Source organism: Panthera uncia, chromosome B4 (genome assembly GCF_023721935.1).
Source record: "Panthera uncia isolate 11264 chromosome B4, Puncia_PCG_1.0, whole genome shotgun sequence".
NCBI lineage: Eukaryota > Metazoa > Chordata > Mammalia > Carnivora > Felidae > Panthera > Panthera uncia.
Window position 1 is genome coordinate 115,128,031 of NC_064809.1, and position 18,313 is coordinate 115,146,343.

At 37.9% G+C, this 18,313-nt stretch overlaps 1 protein-coding gene across 4 annotated transcripts in view; it reads left to right on the top strand.

The window, feature by feature from the left end:
• Positions 1–8,617: 8,617 nt before the first annotated feature.
• Positions 8,618–18,313, top strand: part of NEDD1 (NEDD1 gamma-tubulin ring complex targeting factor) — a 47,407-nt gene continuing 37,711 nt past the window's right edge. The window contains exons 1-3 of one of the 4 annotated variants that reach the window (XM_049626116.1): positions 8,618–8,703; positions 11,416–11,559; positions 14,458–14,552. In XM_049626116.1, the coding sequence (XP_049482073.1) occupies positions 11,424–11,559; positions 14,458–14,552 (231 nt within the window). In that variant the 5' untranslated portion in view covers positions 8,618–8,703; positions 11,416–11,423. Of the gene's footprint in view, positions 8,704–8,760; positions 9,091–10,486; positions 11,560–14,457; positions 14,553–18,313 lie in introns of those variants that run through there. The other 3 variants (XM_049626117.1, XR_007456781.1, XM_049626118.1) reach the window with 3 other exon arrangements.

Here is an 18,313-nt window from a genome sequence, read left to right on the forward strand (position 1 = left end):
AATTCCTATTCCTGTGGCTTGTTCATTCCAGTAAAGATACTAAACAACCCAAAGTAAATTAATGTATATACTGTAAAATGTCAGGTAGGTATGTGCTTTGAAAACAAATTTGGGTAAGAAGACAGAGCATGATGAGATGTGGGGATATTTTAGATAAGTTAGTCCAAAGAAAAGCATCTTTGAAGTGGTGAGTGGACATTTGAGTACAAACCTGATTAAAGTGCCAGGAGGAGCCACAGGAAAGTCCCAGGGAAGAGTGTGCAAAGAAAAGTCACACGGAGGGCTCCTGGGTGGTCAGTTGGGTAAGCTTCTGACTTGGTTCAGATCATGATCTCCAGGTTTTGAGTTTGAGCCCCGCGTTGGGCTCTGTGCTCACTGTGGGGAGCCTGCGGCCTGCTTCGGATTCTGTGTCTCCCTCTCTCTTTGCTCCTCCCCTGCTCACACTGTGTCTCTCCCTCTTTCAAAAATAAACAAACGTTAAAAAATTGGGGTGCCTGGGTGGCTCGGTCAGTTAAGCGTCCGGCTTCGGCTCAGGTCATGATCTCATGATTCGTGGGTTGGAGCCCTGCATTGGGCTCTGTGCTCCCAGCTCAGAGCCTGGAGCCTGCTTCTGATTCTGTGTCTCCCTCTCTTTCTGCCCCTCTCCTGCTCATGCTCTGTCTCTCTCTATCTCTCAAGAATAAATAAACTTAAAAAAATTTTTTTAATAAATAAACATTAAAAAATTTAGAAGAAGAAGAAGAAGAAGAAGAAGAAGAACCATGTGGGGCAGCAGGGTCCCAAAGGAATGTGTGGTGGCAGTTGTGGGGAAGGGAGGGTGAGGGAAGGGATGTAGATCTCCGCATAACAGGACCTACCAGTACCTGAAAATCTTCAATTTTTGAGTATATATCATCTTATTTCCTTCTGAAACCAATCCTAGCTCTTTAGGCAGTATTAATTCCTTCTTCCACCAAGACTCCCCTGTCTAATATGTATAATAATATATATTATATATGATATGTTACATGTTATATATTATATATTATATATGTTACATATTATATATCATATATTATAGCATATATTACTTTGTATCACTAGTATTTGTCACCTTGGTATAATCTGAACTTCTCCAAGGTAGGGATGTTGTTCATCTTAGTGTGTGAGCTAACTGGCACAATTTTCTGGGAACTTGGAGGACCCACAAATGTGCATTGACAGTATAATAATAACAAACAATATGGCTTTTTGGCATATCCCTGGAAACCACTTATAAAAACATATTGTCTAGTTGCTCTGTCCTTCCTAAATCTTGATGCCTTAAAATATGGGTCAATATACTGCACTTAAATTTTTTTCTTTTTAAATTTAGTTAAGAAAATCAGACATATTGGAATAAGTTGAAAAGAGGAACATAAAACCAGAAGGCTAAAACAAACAAAAAAGCAGTCCCTTGCCCCATCCATCATCAATCACCCACTTATCACTGTCCCTAAGGCAACTTTCAACTTCTTTGCTATGTCTTTTGGTTTTCATCTCCATCTCTCTGACTAATAAGCTAATTCGTGATTTTTTTTTTTTTTCAGTTTAAGATTGACCTGTTAACTTTCCACCATGGAAGACAAGGAACCAGTTCTCACGGGACCTAACTACACACAAATGCATACTTCCCATCTCCCTATCAACTCAAGATAGCTGTGTCATGATTTTGGTTAAATTAACATTCCATGTTCACTTTGTACAATTGCATTAACAATACTCATCACAGAGTTATATGGCATATTATGGTTGCTGTTTCCATTTTTTTCTTTCTTGCCCAACGTTTTGTTTCCCTAGTGTTAGTTTTCTCTTATTGTTTGGCTCGTTGGTTGGTCTTCTAGTTTTTTATGTATTCAGTCATGAATTAAGCCCTTTAACTCCTCTCTCCCAGTTCTGTAAATCTCTTCTTAACACAATTAAGCATGTCAGATATGAGTGTGTGTGTGTGTGTGTGTGTGTGTGTGTGTGTTTATTTTTGACAATAGCACTCCTGGAGACTTTTGACCTGCTGTCTGGGCTGATGGCTCTTTAAGCCCAGTGCATGGCTGTTATTCTGGAATTTTCCTTCAGTGGCATCGTGGGGATCCCTTACCTTTCTCAGTGTGGGTGCCCAGGCTTCCTCGTTCTCCATTTGCTCCTTGTTTTGGTGGAGCACCCCCTCAAGTAGCTTCCTTATAGGGTGCACAAGAGGTAAATTTGTTGAGACGTTATATTACTGAAAATGTTTGTATTCTTCTCTCATAATTGAGTGGTAATATGGTAATATTTTTGGTTAATAATCATTTTTGCTCAAAAATATAATGGAATTATGGGGCGCCTGTGTGGCTCAGTCAGTTAAGCAACAGACTTTGGCTCGGGTCATGATCTCATGAGTTCGAGCCCCCCATCGGGCTCCCTGCTGTCAGTGCAGACCTTGCTGCACATTCTCTGTCTCCCTCTCTCTCTCTGCTCCTCCCCTGCTCACTCTCTCTCTCTCAAAAATAAATATTTAAAAATATATATAAAGGAATTGTTCCATTGTCTTATCAATTCCAGTATTACTATTAAGAACATGGAAGTCATTCAAATCCTTGAAACTTGTGTAGTAACTTTTCTCTTTTCATTTTTGGTAATGTTTAAAATCAATCCCAAGCCAATATTCTGAAATCTGACACATATTTTGGTATCTCTTTTAAAAAAATAATTAATTTTGTTTTTTCTATTATAAGCCAAGGACATCACTTTATTTCTTAAGGATCAGGAGCTTATAGTTCCTGAAATTGTTTTATTATTAAAAAAGTTTATTTTAATGTTTGTTTTTATTTTTGAGAGATAAAGAGAGACAGAGTGTGAGTGGGTGAGGGACAGAGGAAGAGGGAGACACAGAATCTGAAGCAGACTTCAGGCACTGAACTGTCAGCCTAGAGCCCAATGAAGGGCTCGAACCCAGGAACTGTGAGATCATGACCCGAGCTGAAGTCAGACGCTTAACCGACTGATCCACCCTGGTGCCTGTTCCTGAAATTTTTTAAAATAAAACTTATTGAGGTATAATATACAAACAGTAAATTGCATAATTTAAAATAAACCCTTGTATGAACTTTGACAGATGTACTGAAACCACTACAAAAATCAAGGTAAAGAACATTTCCATTACCACCAATTACGTCTTTGACTCCTTTATACTCCATCCCTTCCTCTACCCAGGCAAGTGCTACACTGCTTTCTGTCATTACGAATTAATTTGTATTAAATCTAGATTGATAGCAGGTATAGGTCTTTTGAATTTATCTTTTTAAAAAATTGACATTCTAGCAATATTCTCCACCTCATTAATGTCATATGGCTCTCTATTTAAGTCTTTAACTTCTCTCAGTAATGTTTTATAGTTTTTAATATGTAGTTATTGAATGTATTTTATTAATTTAGTGTTTTATTAAATTAAATTTAAGTATTTATGATTTTGGATGCCAAGCCATTGGAAATGGAATTATACTTCTTATTTCATTGTCCAATTTTTTATTGCTAGTATTTAGAAATGCTACTGTATTTTTGTATATTGATTTTACACAGGCCTTGCTAAATTTACTTATTGGTTCTAGGAGATTTTTTATGTATTTCTTATGATTTTCTAGTACACAATCATGTTGTCTGTAAATAGAGTTTGCTTCTTCCTGTCCATTCTGTATGCTTTTCTTTCTTTCTTTCTTTTCTTTTCTCTTTTCTTTTTTTTAAAATTTTATTTTTTATTTTTTAAAATTTACATCCAAATTAGTTAGCATATAGTGCAAAAATGGTTTCAGGAGTAGATTCCTTAGTGTCCCTTACCCATTTAGCCCATCCCCCCTCCCACAACCCCTCCAGTAACCCTCAGTTTGTTCTCCATATTTATGAGTCTCTTCTGTTTTGTCCCCCTCCCTGTTTTTATATTATTTTTGTTTCCCTTCCCTTATGTTCATCTGTTTTGTCTCTTAGAAAGTCCTCATATGAATGAAGTCATATGATATTTGTCTTTCTCTGACTAATTTCGCTTAGCGTGATACTCTCCAGTTCCATCCACGTAGTTGCAAATGACAAGAAATATTGATTGCCGAGTAATATTCCATTGTATATATAAACCACATCTTCTTTATCCGTTCATCCATCCATGGACATTTGGGCTCTTTCCATACTTTGGAATAATAATAATCAATATATAATAATATATCAATAATAATTGATAGTGCTGCTATACACATCGGGGGGTGCATGTGTCCCTTCGAAACAGCACACCTGTATCCCTTGGATAAATGCCTAGTAGTGCAATTGCTGGGTTGCAGGGTAGTTCTATTTTTAGGTTTTTTAGGAACCTCCATACTGTTTTCCAGAGGGGCTGCACCAGCTTGCATTCCCACCAACAATGCAAAGAGATCCTCTTTCTCCACATCCTTGCCAACATCTGCTGTTGCCTGACTTGTTAATGTTAGCCATTCTGACAGGTGTAAGGTGGTATCTCATTGTGGTTTTGATTTGTATTTCCCTGATGATGAGTGACATTGAGCATTTTTTCATGTGTTGGTTGGCCATCTGGATGTCTTCTTTGGATGAGTGTCTATCCACCAAGAAAACCTAACAACTGTAAACATTTATGTGCCAAATGTGGCAGCACCCAAATATATAAATCAATTAATCACAACCATAAAGAAACTCATCGATAGTAATACTATAATAGTAGGAAACTTCAACACCCCACTCACAGCAATGGACAGATCATCTAAGCGAAAAATCAACAAGTAAACAATGGCTTTGAATGACACACTGGTCCAGATGGACTTAACAGATATATTCAGAACATTTAATCCTAAAGGAGCAGAATATACATTCTTCTCCAGTGCACATGGAATGTTCTCCAGAATAGACCATATACTGGGACACAAATCAGCCCTTAGTAAATACAAAAAGATACAGACGTGCATATTTTCAGACCACAACGCTATGAAACTTGAAATCAACCACAAGAAAAAATTTGGAAAGGTAACAAATACTTGGAGACTGAAGAACATCCTACTAAAGAATGAATGGGCTAACCAAGTAGTTAAAGAGGAAATTAAAAAGTATATGGAAGTCAATGAAAATGAGAACACCACAACCCCAAACCTCTGGGACGCAGCAAAGGTGGTCATAAGAGGAAAGTATATAGCAATCCAGGCCTTGTAAAGAGGAAGAAAGATATCAGATACACAACCTAAACCTACGCCTTAAGGAGCTGGAAAAAGAACAGCAAATAAAACCCAAAACCAGCAGAAGACAGGAAGTAATAATACATGTCATATAATACATATAATATATCAGATAAAGGGTTAGTATCCAAAATCTGTAAAGAACTCAACACCCAAAAAAGAAATAATCCAGTGAAGAAATGGGCAAAAGACATGAATAGACACTTCTCCAAAGAAGACATCCAGATTTTCTTTTCTTTTTCTTGTTGGATAAGCTAGGGCCTCCAGAAGAATTTGAATAGTAGTTGTGAGACTGGACATCCTTGCCTTGTTCCTGATCTTAGGAGAAAGATATTCAGTCTTTAACCATTAAGTATGATGCTATCTATTGGTTCTTCATAGATGTTCTTGACCCGGTTGAGTTGTTTCCTTTCCTTTTATTTTCCTAGTTTGCTGAGACTTGTTGTTAATCATGAATAAAAGCTGATTTTTTTCAAATCCTTTTGCTTCACCTATTGACATGATTATATGGGTATTCTTTATTTTGTTAATATGGTGAATTATATTAACTGATTTGCGGATGTTAAACTAACTTTGCATTTCTGGAATAAACATCACTTGGCCATGATGTATAATCCTTTCTAAATGTTACTTGAATTGATTTGCAAATATATTTAATTTGCATACATGTATAATTGTTGTATATATGAGGGATATGAGTCTATAGTTATTTCTTATAACGTCTTAAGTTTTAGTGTCAGAGTAATACTATCCTTAAAAAACAAGTTTAGGAAATATTCCCTCTTCTTCTGTTTTCAGAAAAAGTTTGATTTAGATTGGTATTATTTCTACCTTATGTGTTTGATAGAATTCAACAATGAAGCCATTTGATCCTGGGATTTTCCTTGTGGAAGTGTTTCCTTAATTATGAATGCAAATTCTGTAGTACATTTAGGACTAATCATATTATTTCTTCTTGTGTCTGTTTTAATATTTGTCTTCCAAGATGGTTGTCCACTTTGTTTAAAGTTATCAAATTTATTTATTATAAACTTGTTCATATTATCCCCTTACTATCCTTTGAACTATCTTTTGTTTCTGTATTGGTGGCCTCTCTTTCAACTCCCAGATTGGTAATTTATGTTTTCTCTTTCTTCTGATTTCTGATTTCACTGAATTTTTCTACTGTTCATTTTCAATTTCATTGTCTACCATTCTAATCTTTACTTTGTGTAATTTGCTCTTCTTTTTCTAGGTTCCTAAAGAGAATGCATAGATTATTGACTTCGAACCTTTCTCTTTCTTCTCTTTCCCTTTCTTTCTTTTCTTCTTTCTTTCTTTTTGCAATATAGAAGAAATAGTTAATAGTATTCAGATCTTCCACATCTTTACTTATTGTTTTTCTTATTTGGATATTCTATCAATTACTGAAAGAATTCTGTCAAAATCTCCAACAATGATTCTGGATATGCCTGTTTTCCCTTTTTAGCTGTGACATTTATTCTTCATATACTTTGAGTTTCTGTAATTAGTCTCACATATATTTTTAATGCATATAGATTCTGGTTTTCTTGACACTTTTATTGTTACGACGTATCTCTTTGTGTCTAGAAATATCCCTTGCCATATCTAGAAATATTTCATGATATCTACTTTTGGAAAGGTACAAATGTTTATATAATTCATATATTAGGGAGGTTTTTAACATTTGGCTTCTATTGCTTAAACTTTACAGATCTGAGGTAACTATGCATGTAGACACAAGGGTAGGACACAAGAGTGACAGAACCGTCTCAAGAACATGTATGTTTTGATGAGGCTGTGGCACCAGCAAGGAGGGGCAGTGGAGGTTAACATTTGGCTCTTCATGCTGTCTTTTAGCTCTTGACTATACCGCATATTGACTATATAGCACAGTCTTTATAGACTTATGGTTATGGGTTTAACTCCTGTTCATACAATTTCTTAACTGTGTGACCTTGGGCAAGTTACTTAACCTCTGTTTCTTCATATGTATACGTATAATAGTATATGTTTTTAGAAGGATGAAATTATATGTATAGTACACATACACACATTATACCTATACATGCATACATGTTTAGTAAAGTATGCATTCAATAAATATCTATTGTCATGTATGTTATATTATACATTTGTATTATATGACATGTATTATATTTTGTGTCAGATAGTCTCAATTTTCCTTCTGGCTTCAACTTTTCAGAGATTGTGTTAATTGTCTTTTCCTTCCCATTTGCCTCAATTCTCCCTGTCCCTAGTCCATTACTCTATTTTCTCATTTTCCAACTTTTTGGCAGGAAAATGCCAAAACTTTGACATTTGGCATTTGACTATACATGCCAAAATTGAATTTAATAAACTCAAGAACTGTAAACTATACAGTGAAGGCAGCTGCTGCTTGCTATCTTTCTCCGTTTGAGGCTCACCATCAATCTTTACATCTTGGTTAGGACTTCAATTTCTGCTCCGAAAAATTGCACTCAGAGTTTCCAAGTTATTTGCAACATGGGTACAAACAACTGGGGCTTATGTACCTAGTTCAGAAACCCAATCCTAGTTCTATCGCACACTTGCGATGAAGGTATAAAAATACTGTTTGCAGGAGAAATGCCCTATACGTATTATAAGTATGCTAAGAAAAATTGTCAGCAGAGCTAAAAAAAAAAAGCTTTGGTATTGAAAACTCAGTTCAGACCCTCTTTTTTCCATGCTGAGAAACATCCCTTTCAAAAGAATTCCCAACCAGATGTTGTTTGATTTCATGACCCTGCAGCGCGATTAAGAAGCAAGATCAATGATTAGGAAGAAAGATGATGGGTTTTGAAGTCTGATAGCTCAGACACTTAGACTTTTGGTTATTTCTTAGCTTTTCTGAGCATGCCTTCTGGTTTGTAAATTGCATGGGGTATTATCTGCTCTTCATGGGTTCCTCTTCAAGGAAGCCTTTCCAAAACCCATATCCATGTTCATTTCCCTTTAGTACATCTTTGGTTCATCTGCTAGCTTTCCTTTGAAGCAACTGTCACAGTTTCACTTTTAGGTATGTGATTATGTATTAAGGTCCGCCTCCTACGGCGAACTGTAAGCTCCACGCGGCCAGGAAGAAGTGTTCACCCTACCCATGACTTCCAGGCTAAACTCATCACCGCGCACCGAGTCTAGCCTAGTGCCTGGCACACAGGCAGCCAGCGAACAAACGAACCACAAAGGTGCAGAGCGCCATCGTTGCTGGGGTGTGGAGGGAGCCGCCCACACCCGCAGCTCCCGCCCTGCCCCTGGGGGTAGCTACCCGGAGAGGTGGCCCAGCACCGCCCCAGGCCCTGCCCCGCCAACCCTAGCCACCCTTCTGGCAGAGCCTCTCCTCATGACGCCACTTGAGGGCGGGACTTCCGGCCGCCGAAGTTTAACAGTCCGGGCGGGAGCCGGAAGCCCAGCGCCGGAGCGGGCCGCGCCGTGGCCCCCGGTGTGCCGCGGCTGAGAGGTGAGGTTCCGTAGGGCCCGGGGTCAGCGGGTGTCTCCCCGCCGCGTCCCTGCACACTCCCGAACCCCGCCCGCCCTCCTGCCACCCCGCGGGCGGGTCGGAGGTCCCCGGGCTGCGCGCGCCCGGGCCGGTCCGGTGCTTCGGACAGTTGTCGGGCAGGGGCGCGGCAGCGGGTTTGGCGCGGAAGTGCCTGGGAGCCGCGGGCCGGGGTCGCGCACCTCCGTCCGCGACCGTCTCCGGCTCGACCCGAGAGGTGACCCGGTCTGCTGGGGTAGGTTGGTGGCGGCTCTGAGGGGTGTGTTGCCCCCGAAAAGTTTGCCGCTTCTCCACCGGCCGTCTCCCCGCTTTTGTAAACCTCTCCAGTACGACTCGAATGCATTTTATAAGGTAACCCCAGTTGAGCAAGTTCTCCTGCAAGTAGAATGCACTTTGGGTGAATGAAAGTTGAAGAACTTTTATTTGTTGTAGTGGATTTTTTTTTCCCATGTAGCCGCTCTCCCTAAATTACCGCCTTGTGTCTTGACAGCTCGCTTTGATGGGACCCTCTTTGGGAGGCTGATGTAAATGCCTCTCCCTTAAAAGTGCTCAGTTCTCAGCAGACTTGAGGTGGGTGGGCAGATGGTCCCCTTCCCCGCTGCACTTGAAGAGAAGGAAACAGACATTAAGTGACTCTGCCAGAGTCACTGTCACGTAGCTTTGGGACAGATCCTTTGAACCCACTTTTTCTGAACCCTGGCTTGAGTGATCTTTCCACACTACATCACAGTGCTCAACAGGAACAGTGTAAGCTTATAGTAAAGGCATTTTCCAGTTGTGTTTGCTGGGTTTAAGAGATTGCCTTTCCAGCACTTAATTGTACCTTGAGTAGGGAACCAACATGTTACCACATGTCAAGGTGCCAAATCCAAACACTGCATGTCTACATTTCAACAGATGACTAAAGGATTTTAATTTTAGTAACGCTGTATTTATCCGATGAATGAAGCATAATGAACCGCATAAGTGACTTTTCTAGTTAACTAAAGTTTTAGTCTTTTTATAAACACATTTTTTTTTTCTCTTGAGAATCAAAGGGCCCTGTAATTTATTATACCTTTAACTTAGCCTTTGAAATAGGGTATACTGGACATAGATGGGATGCTTTGTTGGAGACTTGGGACCCTGTCTGTGATATCACTAATACAGTGCTGTACTCTTACACCGTCCACACCAGGAAGGTGTAGAGGGTATATCTCTAGGCCCCCTTCCTTTCCCTGTTCTTCCATGCATGTATTTTTGAGGATTTTTTTCTGACTCATTATGCATTACTACTTGTTCTTAAAGTATCTGCCTAAAGCAGCTCCCTTGCCTTTTGTCTTTTAGACTGCCTTGGTTTGTGAGATCACTTTGTCAGAATTATGTATTTGAATTACATGCTGTGAATAAATAATATGAGTGGGGGCATTGTAGACCAAGTATTGGTTTAGGGACTTAGTGACAGGCATCTCTTTTGGCTGTATTTGCTAATTCTGGAGTTATTTGGAAAAACTGAAGTCTCTGGGTTTTGAAATGGCAGGAATGCTACATTTTATTACACATTTTAAAAAGATTTAGGGAGGTTTTTTTTTTTTGTTTTTTTATTTTGAGAAAGAGAGACAAAAAGTGTACACATGTATGCACAGGGGAGGGGCAGAAAGGGAGCGAGAATCTTTGATAAACCTAGTCTTTAAACAGACTTAAATGTTTTCTAATGTTTATTTATTTTTGAGAGAGACAGTGTGAGTGGGGGAGGTACAGAGAGAGGGAGACACAGGTTCCAAGCAGGCTCCAGGCTCTGAGCTGTCAGCACAGAGCCGGATGCGGGACTCAGAGTCACAAACTGCGAGATCGTGACCTGAGCCGAAGTCTGATGCTTAACCAACTGAGCCACCCAGGCGCCCCTGGAGTGAGACAGTCTTAAGCAGGTTCCATGCCCAGCACAGAGCCCGCCTTGGGATCCAGTGTCAAGACTATGAGATTATGACCTGAGCCGAAATCAAGAGTAGGGTGCTTAACTGATTGAGCCATCCAGGCACCTCAATTTAGGAAGTTCTATCCAGCAGTTACTTATTGAGTACACATGGTGTGCCAGGAACATTTCAAGACTGATAGTAAACAAGACAAAATCCATTTTCAGGATCTTTGTTCAAGTCAGGAGATGCCAACATTATTGTGAGAACAAGAGTTGCAAATAGAAAATGTCATGAAAAACATGAAACTGCATAATGGGCAACTGGTGTGGGGCTGCTTCAGCCATGGTGGCCAGGAAGGCCTTTCTGAGAGACATTTGAGCTGAGACTAGAGTGAGGTGAAGGAGATGACCCTGGGAAATCTGGGGAAAGAGCGTTCCAAGTGGAGGGGGCAGCAAATGGAAGGACTGAGGCAAGAAAGAAGGCCAGGGAGTTTGGTAGCCCTGGGGAAGAGAAGTAGGGGTGTTACACCAGGGCCAGGTCCTATAAGGCATGTCAAGGAGGTTGGATATCATTATAATTGCTGTGGAGAACCATTGGAAGGGTCAACCGAGAGAATATGATTTTAGAAGTATCGTTCCAGCTACCTGGTGGTGAGCACCCACTCTGGAACAAAAGTGGACAGTGGAGCCACTGGGTTTAGAGTAGATCCTTCATTTTAACTTTTTTTTTTTGACCTATCCTTAACTGTTTTTTAAGTATAGCGTTTTAAAACTATTTGTAGGTGCAGTCATGCAGGAAAACCTCAGATTTGCCTCATCTGGAGATGATGTTAAAATATGGGATGCTCCATCTATGACATTGGTGGACAAATTCAACCCACACACATCACCACATGGAATCAGCTCAGTGTGTTGGAGCAGCAATAGTATCCTTTAAAAAAAAAACAAAACACTTTTTGTTAGGCTAAAAAAACCAGTATCAGTGAAACCTTTTGCATGTGACCAATAATATATTTTGCATAGCTATGAAAGCTAGATAGATACAGCGAAATAGTAGTTTAACAGTATATCATCATATGAATGTATATACATATATATGCTACTGGATCCAGGCCATAGAATTAGTTTTCTTATCAACAGTTTGTTATTGAACCCAGATGGAATAAGGTAGGTAATGGTGGGAAAACTTCTGAAAGGTTTGGAATGAGTTTTTGCATCTACATTTGGGTATTTATGGATCTGGTCTGCAAATTAAAGACAACTCAAAGACAGAAGCAAAATTAAATTTAAAATAAAAATTAAAATTCTCCAACATCCTCATCTTACTGATATGCTCTTATATTTCTCTTCTTGTCTATGGTGAAAATAGCTTGATTTCTCAAAGAAATTGTCTACATTGAATTTTCCTCAGTTTTTCTATGTTTCTGCTTTTCTCTCTCCTTGTCTTAGTAAGCTCCTAAATGTGGATAAAATGCATGAGGAAATGAAGTTTAGAAATCAGAATAGTTCAACCTTGCACTTTTGACATTGGGGGCTAGATAATTCTCTGTTTGGGGGGCTGTTGTGTGCATTGTAGGATGTTTAGAAGCCTTCCTGGCCTTTACCCACCAGATTCCGGTAGCCCTCAGTAGAACCACTGCTCTAAACAAAGTACTATGAACATGTTCTGTAAACTTGGTATGCTAGAAATTATCATTCTTTTGTGTAGCTCTTACATATAGACTATTTCTTAATGAATAAAGTTTTAATGTGTGTCTGATCTTATCAATACCAAAGTATTAATGTTCTGTTTCCTGATAAAAGTAAAAATATCAGAACTTTAAAATATGACTGATTTGTGAACAAAAACAAGTTTTCATGCCCAACCGAATTATTCTTGCAAATATGTAACAAAAATGATGAATTTTTTTTATTAAATTAAATTTACCTCTTTATCATTCCTTGATTTTGTATTAAAGTAGGAACATAAATTACTTTGGTGCTCTATTAATCAAACTCATGGCCAAGGGAGTACATTTTTGAAGGACTCTCCAGATGTGTAATTTGGGGGGGGAGGGGCAGGAAGGAATGTTTTAAAGAGAGTGACAAATATGTGAGGCTGCTTCTATTATTAGGTTTTTATTATGTGTGGAGCTTAATTTCCCCATTATTTACCATTTAAGAGAAAAGTAGCAATTCTTGATAAGTTTTAATATTTTGGGTTTATTTTTATTCCAAGGAGTTTTATTAGTTAGCATCTGCTGATAAACCACTTAATGTTCTCAACAAAACTGATGTGATTGTGAGGTAGTGTGGGATGATTTTTGGAACCTGGTCTTATTTCTATATAGTTTTCTTGTACAAGTAGATATGTACAGGAAACTTTTGTATATGGTCTTCTTTTTTTTTTTTTTTTTTTAACGTTTATTTATTTTTGAGACAGAAAGAGACAGAGCATGAATGGGGGAGGGTCAGAGAGAGAGGAAGACACAGAATCTGAAACAGGCTCCAGGCTCTGAGCAGTCAGCACAGAGCCTGACACGATGGTCTTACTTCTAATGAGGCTTTGATCTTGTCCCTGGAGGTTAGTGACTAAAGAACAGGTACTTCCCAGGCTCAGCTACTTGGGGTCCACTTAGCATGGATTCCAAGAACAGGATTAAGGGTGAGGTGCCAGGGAAATTGGTTTTTTGGCCCTCTTAGGTAATGTCCCTCACTTTCTCATGACTTCAAAAGCTACAAGAGAAATTAAAGGAGTAAGTATGTTACCTTTTCGTATTATCTTTGTTCAGTCCTTTTCTGTATTCTAAGGAGAAAAAGTAGCAGTAAGTAGAGGATGAAGCCAAGGAAAGGGAAATGATTTGTTTTTCTCAGTGCTGTAATATTTAGGTAGGAATGATATTTTTTTGAATCATGTATCATAATAAAATCATAATCCATGGTCTATTCATGAAATAATAAATGTTATGCAAGCCATCCAAAAATAATGCAGGTAAGACTTTGCTTGTTAAAAAGCATAGATTTAAACTTCTGATATTTTAACTTGTTATGACTCTCAAAATTAGACTCTTGTTCTTGAGTATATCGCATTTAATCATTTTAATTTAAAAATACTTAATTTACATTGTTTTGTGTTTACTGATTGTTTTGCTTATAATTTCTGTAAAATACGGTAATATAATTTTAAATTAAGTTAAATTTATTTAAAATTTAATTTTACATTGTTTAGTTATTTAAAAATTTAACTCTTCCATGGAATAAATAGTTGCTATTTAACCACATTTATTTATATTTTCTGTACTTACTGTTATATTTATTGTTAATATATTTAAGATTGAAACATTCTATCATAAAAATTCCAGTTCTAAGAATATATCAGGCTTTATATTTTTAGTGGACGAATAGGAGACTAATGTGGATGTTTACTTCCTAGACTAAATTGGTACCAAGCACTGTGTTAATAATAAATAACTATCTTGAATGGTGTGTATAGATGAAAAGGCTGATTGATATTTGCTGATGTTGCTTTTATCATGATCTCATTCTTGAAGGATAAAATTAGACCTCTGGCCTATTCTTTGAAAATGGAGTAGTATTTCACTTGGGTAAAATAGCTTTCAAGTAATAGCAAAGCCAGAGAGGATGGCTCTTCCCTGCGGTAGTAGTAAAGAGAATTAGTCGTAGTAATTAGTAACCTGAGCCATTTTTGAAAGCTGGTGTGTAAGCTATATTCACTTGCTTGTCTTAGGTTAGTGCACTTGCTTTTATCATAATAATTCTTGCAGTAATAGTCTAGTGATAGAGATGCTCACGGATTGTTTGATGCTCCATAACTCTTCATTTAGATAACTTTCTAGTGACAGCCTCTTCCAGTGGCGACAAAATTGTTGTTTCAAGTTGCAAATGTAAACCTGTTCCACTTTTAGAGCTTGGTGAAGGGGTAAGTGTTTTTGTTTTTGTTTTTTTTAACCTTCTATTAAAAATCTTAATTCTACTTGGGTGGTAACTGCTTCTTATGGTGCTTGCAACTAAATATAAATGTGTTGAAAAGTACTATTCTTAACCTAAGCTCAAAATAATACAATAACACTTGAAGAGGAGATAGGTACTGAAACATCTTTAGGTAAAATAATAGTGGATCCAAGGGGAGCAATTAAGGACTTAGGTTTTTTTCAACTAGTCACTTGCTTTCTCCATCTCTCTGTGGGAGATTCCTTGGTATTGCTGCCTTTTTTAAGCCTCACCTCTGGCTAGGTTACCAGGTGGATTTGGTCATAAGAGTCCTAATGATGTATCCCTGTCCTTTACTGACGTTGAGCTCAGGATCATCAGCTAATGACCGCTATGTGAAGGTAGCTTCTATAGCTTCTGTCCCTATGGTACTGAGGGGCCTGCCTGAGTCTCCCCAAGCTCTCCTAGAACAGAATGGCTTTGTCAAACTGAGCATTGGTCCCAGTGCATTTAAGTGAAGTTCTCATTGCATATTGTTTCTTGTTTTATAGATTAATCCCTCTGATTCAGGATAATGATGGTGTCTTCATTGTTAGTCACACACACTTCCTGAAAGCTATTTAAAAAAAAAAAAAAAAAAAAAGGTTTAAGTAAAAAGGTGCAAGTAGGTGGTAGCTTGTTCTTAATTTAAGTTTCAAAATTTTCATAGCAAGCCACAAAGCATTATGAATTGTCATAATTTTATACACTGGAATAGGTGAGGTAGTCCACTTAGAAAAAATAAAGGAGAACAATGGAATATGAGCTCATCTAATTTAAAAAGGACTTTAGGTTTCTACCCATTCTTTTTTTCGGATTGACCCAAGCATCAATTCCAGCCCACAGATGTTGGAGGCTGGGGCAGAGAATGTCTGCTAGGGTAGACATGAAATTTGAGACACACTGCCTATTCAAACTCAGTTAAGTAACATTGAGGCAGAGAGCATCCCTGGTTGATAAAAGGAAACTGTGTTCTTCAAGAGCAGGCAGAACATCTTAGTCATATTTGGATCTTTAGATACTATCAAAGGTGTCAACAAGCATTTGTTGAATTGGATGTCAACATCAAAACAATTTCAGATTCCTCTTCCACCACAGTATATATTGTGCTCCTTCTGTGCATTATGCCTCAGAACAGTTTGGGAACTGTGTTGTTGTAGTTGTTGTTATTGTTAAAGTATGAAAATAACAGATGATATTCACAAATGTAACACAGTTGTAAGGATTTTGTGAATGTTCCATGTCAGTTGCTATAGTTAGTTCTCTTTCCTACAGTTAAGAAATGACATCAGAATACAGGTGGATGAAAGGTGAGGTTATTTCTTATAATTTGAACCTGCTTTAATTTAATTTGCTTATAGGAATATTTTGCAAACAGTGGTTCCTTAGTGTTTATTAGTAATTTCTTGTAACATATTAGTGTGCTGATAACCTTTGCTTTGTAGGACCCAAGTCCTATTACTCACGTGCCATTTGAGATATTAGACCATTACTACTTGGGAAAATAAGATTCTGTCCTACTTACTTTAACACAATTTTTAGAGCAGAACTTTAAGTTTATATTTATTTTCTTTGATTTTGTATTTTATCTCATCAGAATAGGCAATTTGCTATTAATAGTATTATAATGAATACGATAGGCTACTGTATAACCTAGACATTTGAACAGCTCTTATTTTAGATTTTAAAAACTTCACCCATTGCTTGTGTCTTAAGGTACAGGATTCCTGATAAGCACACAGTTTTCATTAATTATTTAAGTTCATTAGCTACATTAATAATATATCAGCATAAAAAAAGATCTTCTATCATCAGGGTAAGTCAGTTAAAAACATAGGTTTTGTTCCGAGTCCTTAGTAATTTGACTTGTTTTTGATGATTAAAGTTGTAATATATTGATCTTTGATGGACACCACTCTTATCTATTTTCTTTAACAGTTATTTGGAAAGCTCTTAGCAAACTGTCCTGATTAATGGTGATAACGAGATTCTAAATCTTACTAGTCTGTTTAGACCAAAGTCAGTTCCTAGAACGGTGTCCATAAGGGAATTATAGCAACTGTACTGAAACACTGATATAATGTGCTTCTGATATTTTTATATGTGTTAGTAATTTTGACTCTCGGTCAGAAATTTCAGAGCTGGAAGAAACCTTGAGGGAGGGGAAAGGTGGGTATCTGTACCCTTTTAAGAATCCAGTGCTCTTGAAGGGGATTAAAAGTACACTTAATTGTGATGAGCACTAAGTAGTGGATAGCACTGTTCAATTACTATACTATACACCTGGAACTAATATAACACTGTGTTAATTATACTGGAATTAAAATAAAAAGGAAAGAAATGCTCTTTTGAGCATGGGGTGTTTTTCCAGATGCATGGACTCTTAAGGTGAGAATGATAGATCTTGTCCTCATTTCTCACTTCTTAGGTGAAGAAACATAGGCTTAGAAAGGTGAGATGACTTTGCCTAAACCTACATAGCTTGCCTTTTAACTTTTAGCTGAGTAATAAAAGGTCCCCCTTGGAATTCATTTCTCTATTTTTTTCCCCAAGGCATACAACTAGAGGTGAGAGCAATTAATGTTACTGCATCGTGTATCTGAAGGTTAAATAGGAAAAATAACATGCAACATTGTATTTTATTGGTAGCATAGTTACTGATGGCACTACCAGATAGATGATGCTCGTAGATACTCATAGTGAGAAACTTGATAACTTCTGTATTTTTACCTACTTATGCCATAAATATTTATTGGCCATGGAAATGGGCTTAGTGATCATGAAACTGACATTCTGGGGGGAGATAGACAATAGACTACAGAATGATACCCAGATAGTGATAAGTTGTTACACAGAGAACTAAAATAAGAAATTGAGATAGCAGGTTACATTAGGAGGCCAAGGGAGGTCTCCTGTAGAGGTGGCATTGAAAGTTGCTGCCTATTGACCAGAAGGAGTCATTCAGCCAAGGTTTGGGGGAACTTAGCTTTCTAGGTAAGAATAGTTGTGTAGAAGCCTTGAAGCCAAAACAGGGCTGTTATGTTTAAGTAATAGAAGAAGGTGAGTGTGGCTAGAGAATTAGTGGGTGATGAGGAAAATGGTGAGATGAGGTAGGAAGGGGTCAGAGGAATGGGGCTTTGAAAGCCAGGTTAATACGTTTGAAATTTATTTTAGGGCTGAGTGGAAGCCATTAAAGATTTTTGAATATGAGCGTTGTGATCTGATTTGCAGTTTTTAAAGGTCATCCTACTTGTGGAGCATAGAAGGTAGAGGAGTAGGGTTGGAAGTGAGGTGCCAGTTAAGAGGCTGCTGCTGTTCTGTGGGGTTGGGATTAGTATGCTGGTGGCTGCAGTAGATAAAGAGGGGGGCCCTATGGGGTTTATGTTAGTGTTGGAGTTTAAAGAACTTTCTGTAGATGACAGGGAAGGAGTAAAGGAGTCAAAGTTAATTCTGGACTTTTATCTTGAGAAACTTAGTGGATGGTGTCTTTACAGACCTAAGGAAGAGTGTAGAGTCAGGTTTTCATGACCTGATGTTTGAGACTTGGGCTCCTTAGGGGGAGACTTGTTGTGAGGCTTTGAGCACGTATCTTAACCTCTTTATATTCCCCATCTGTAAAATGAGGAGTCTAGACATTCTTTAAAGTTTCTTTTTAGGTTTAGTGTTTTATGAGCTGTGGGTGAATCCTAACTCAATATACTCTGTGGAAGT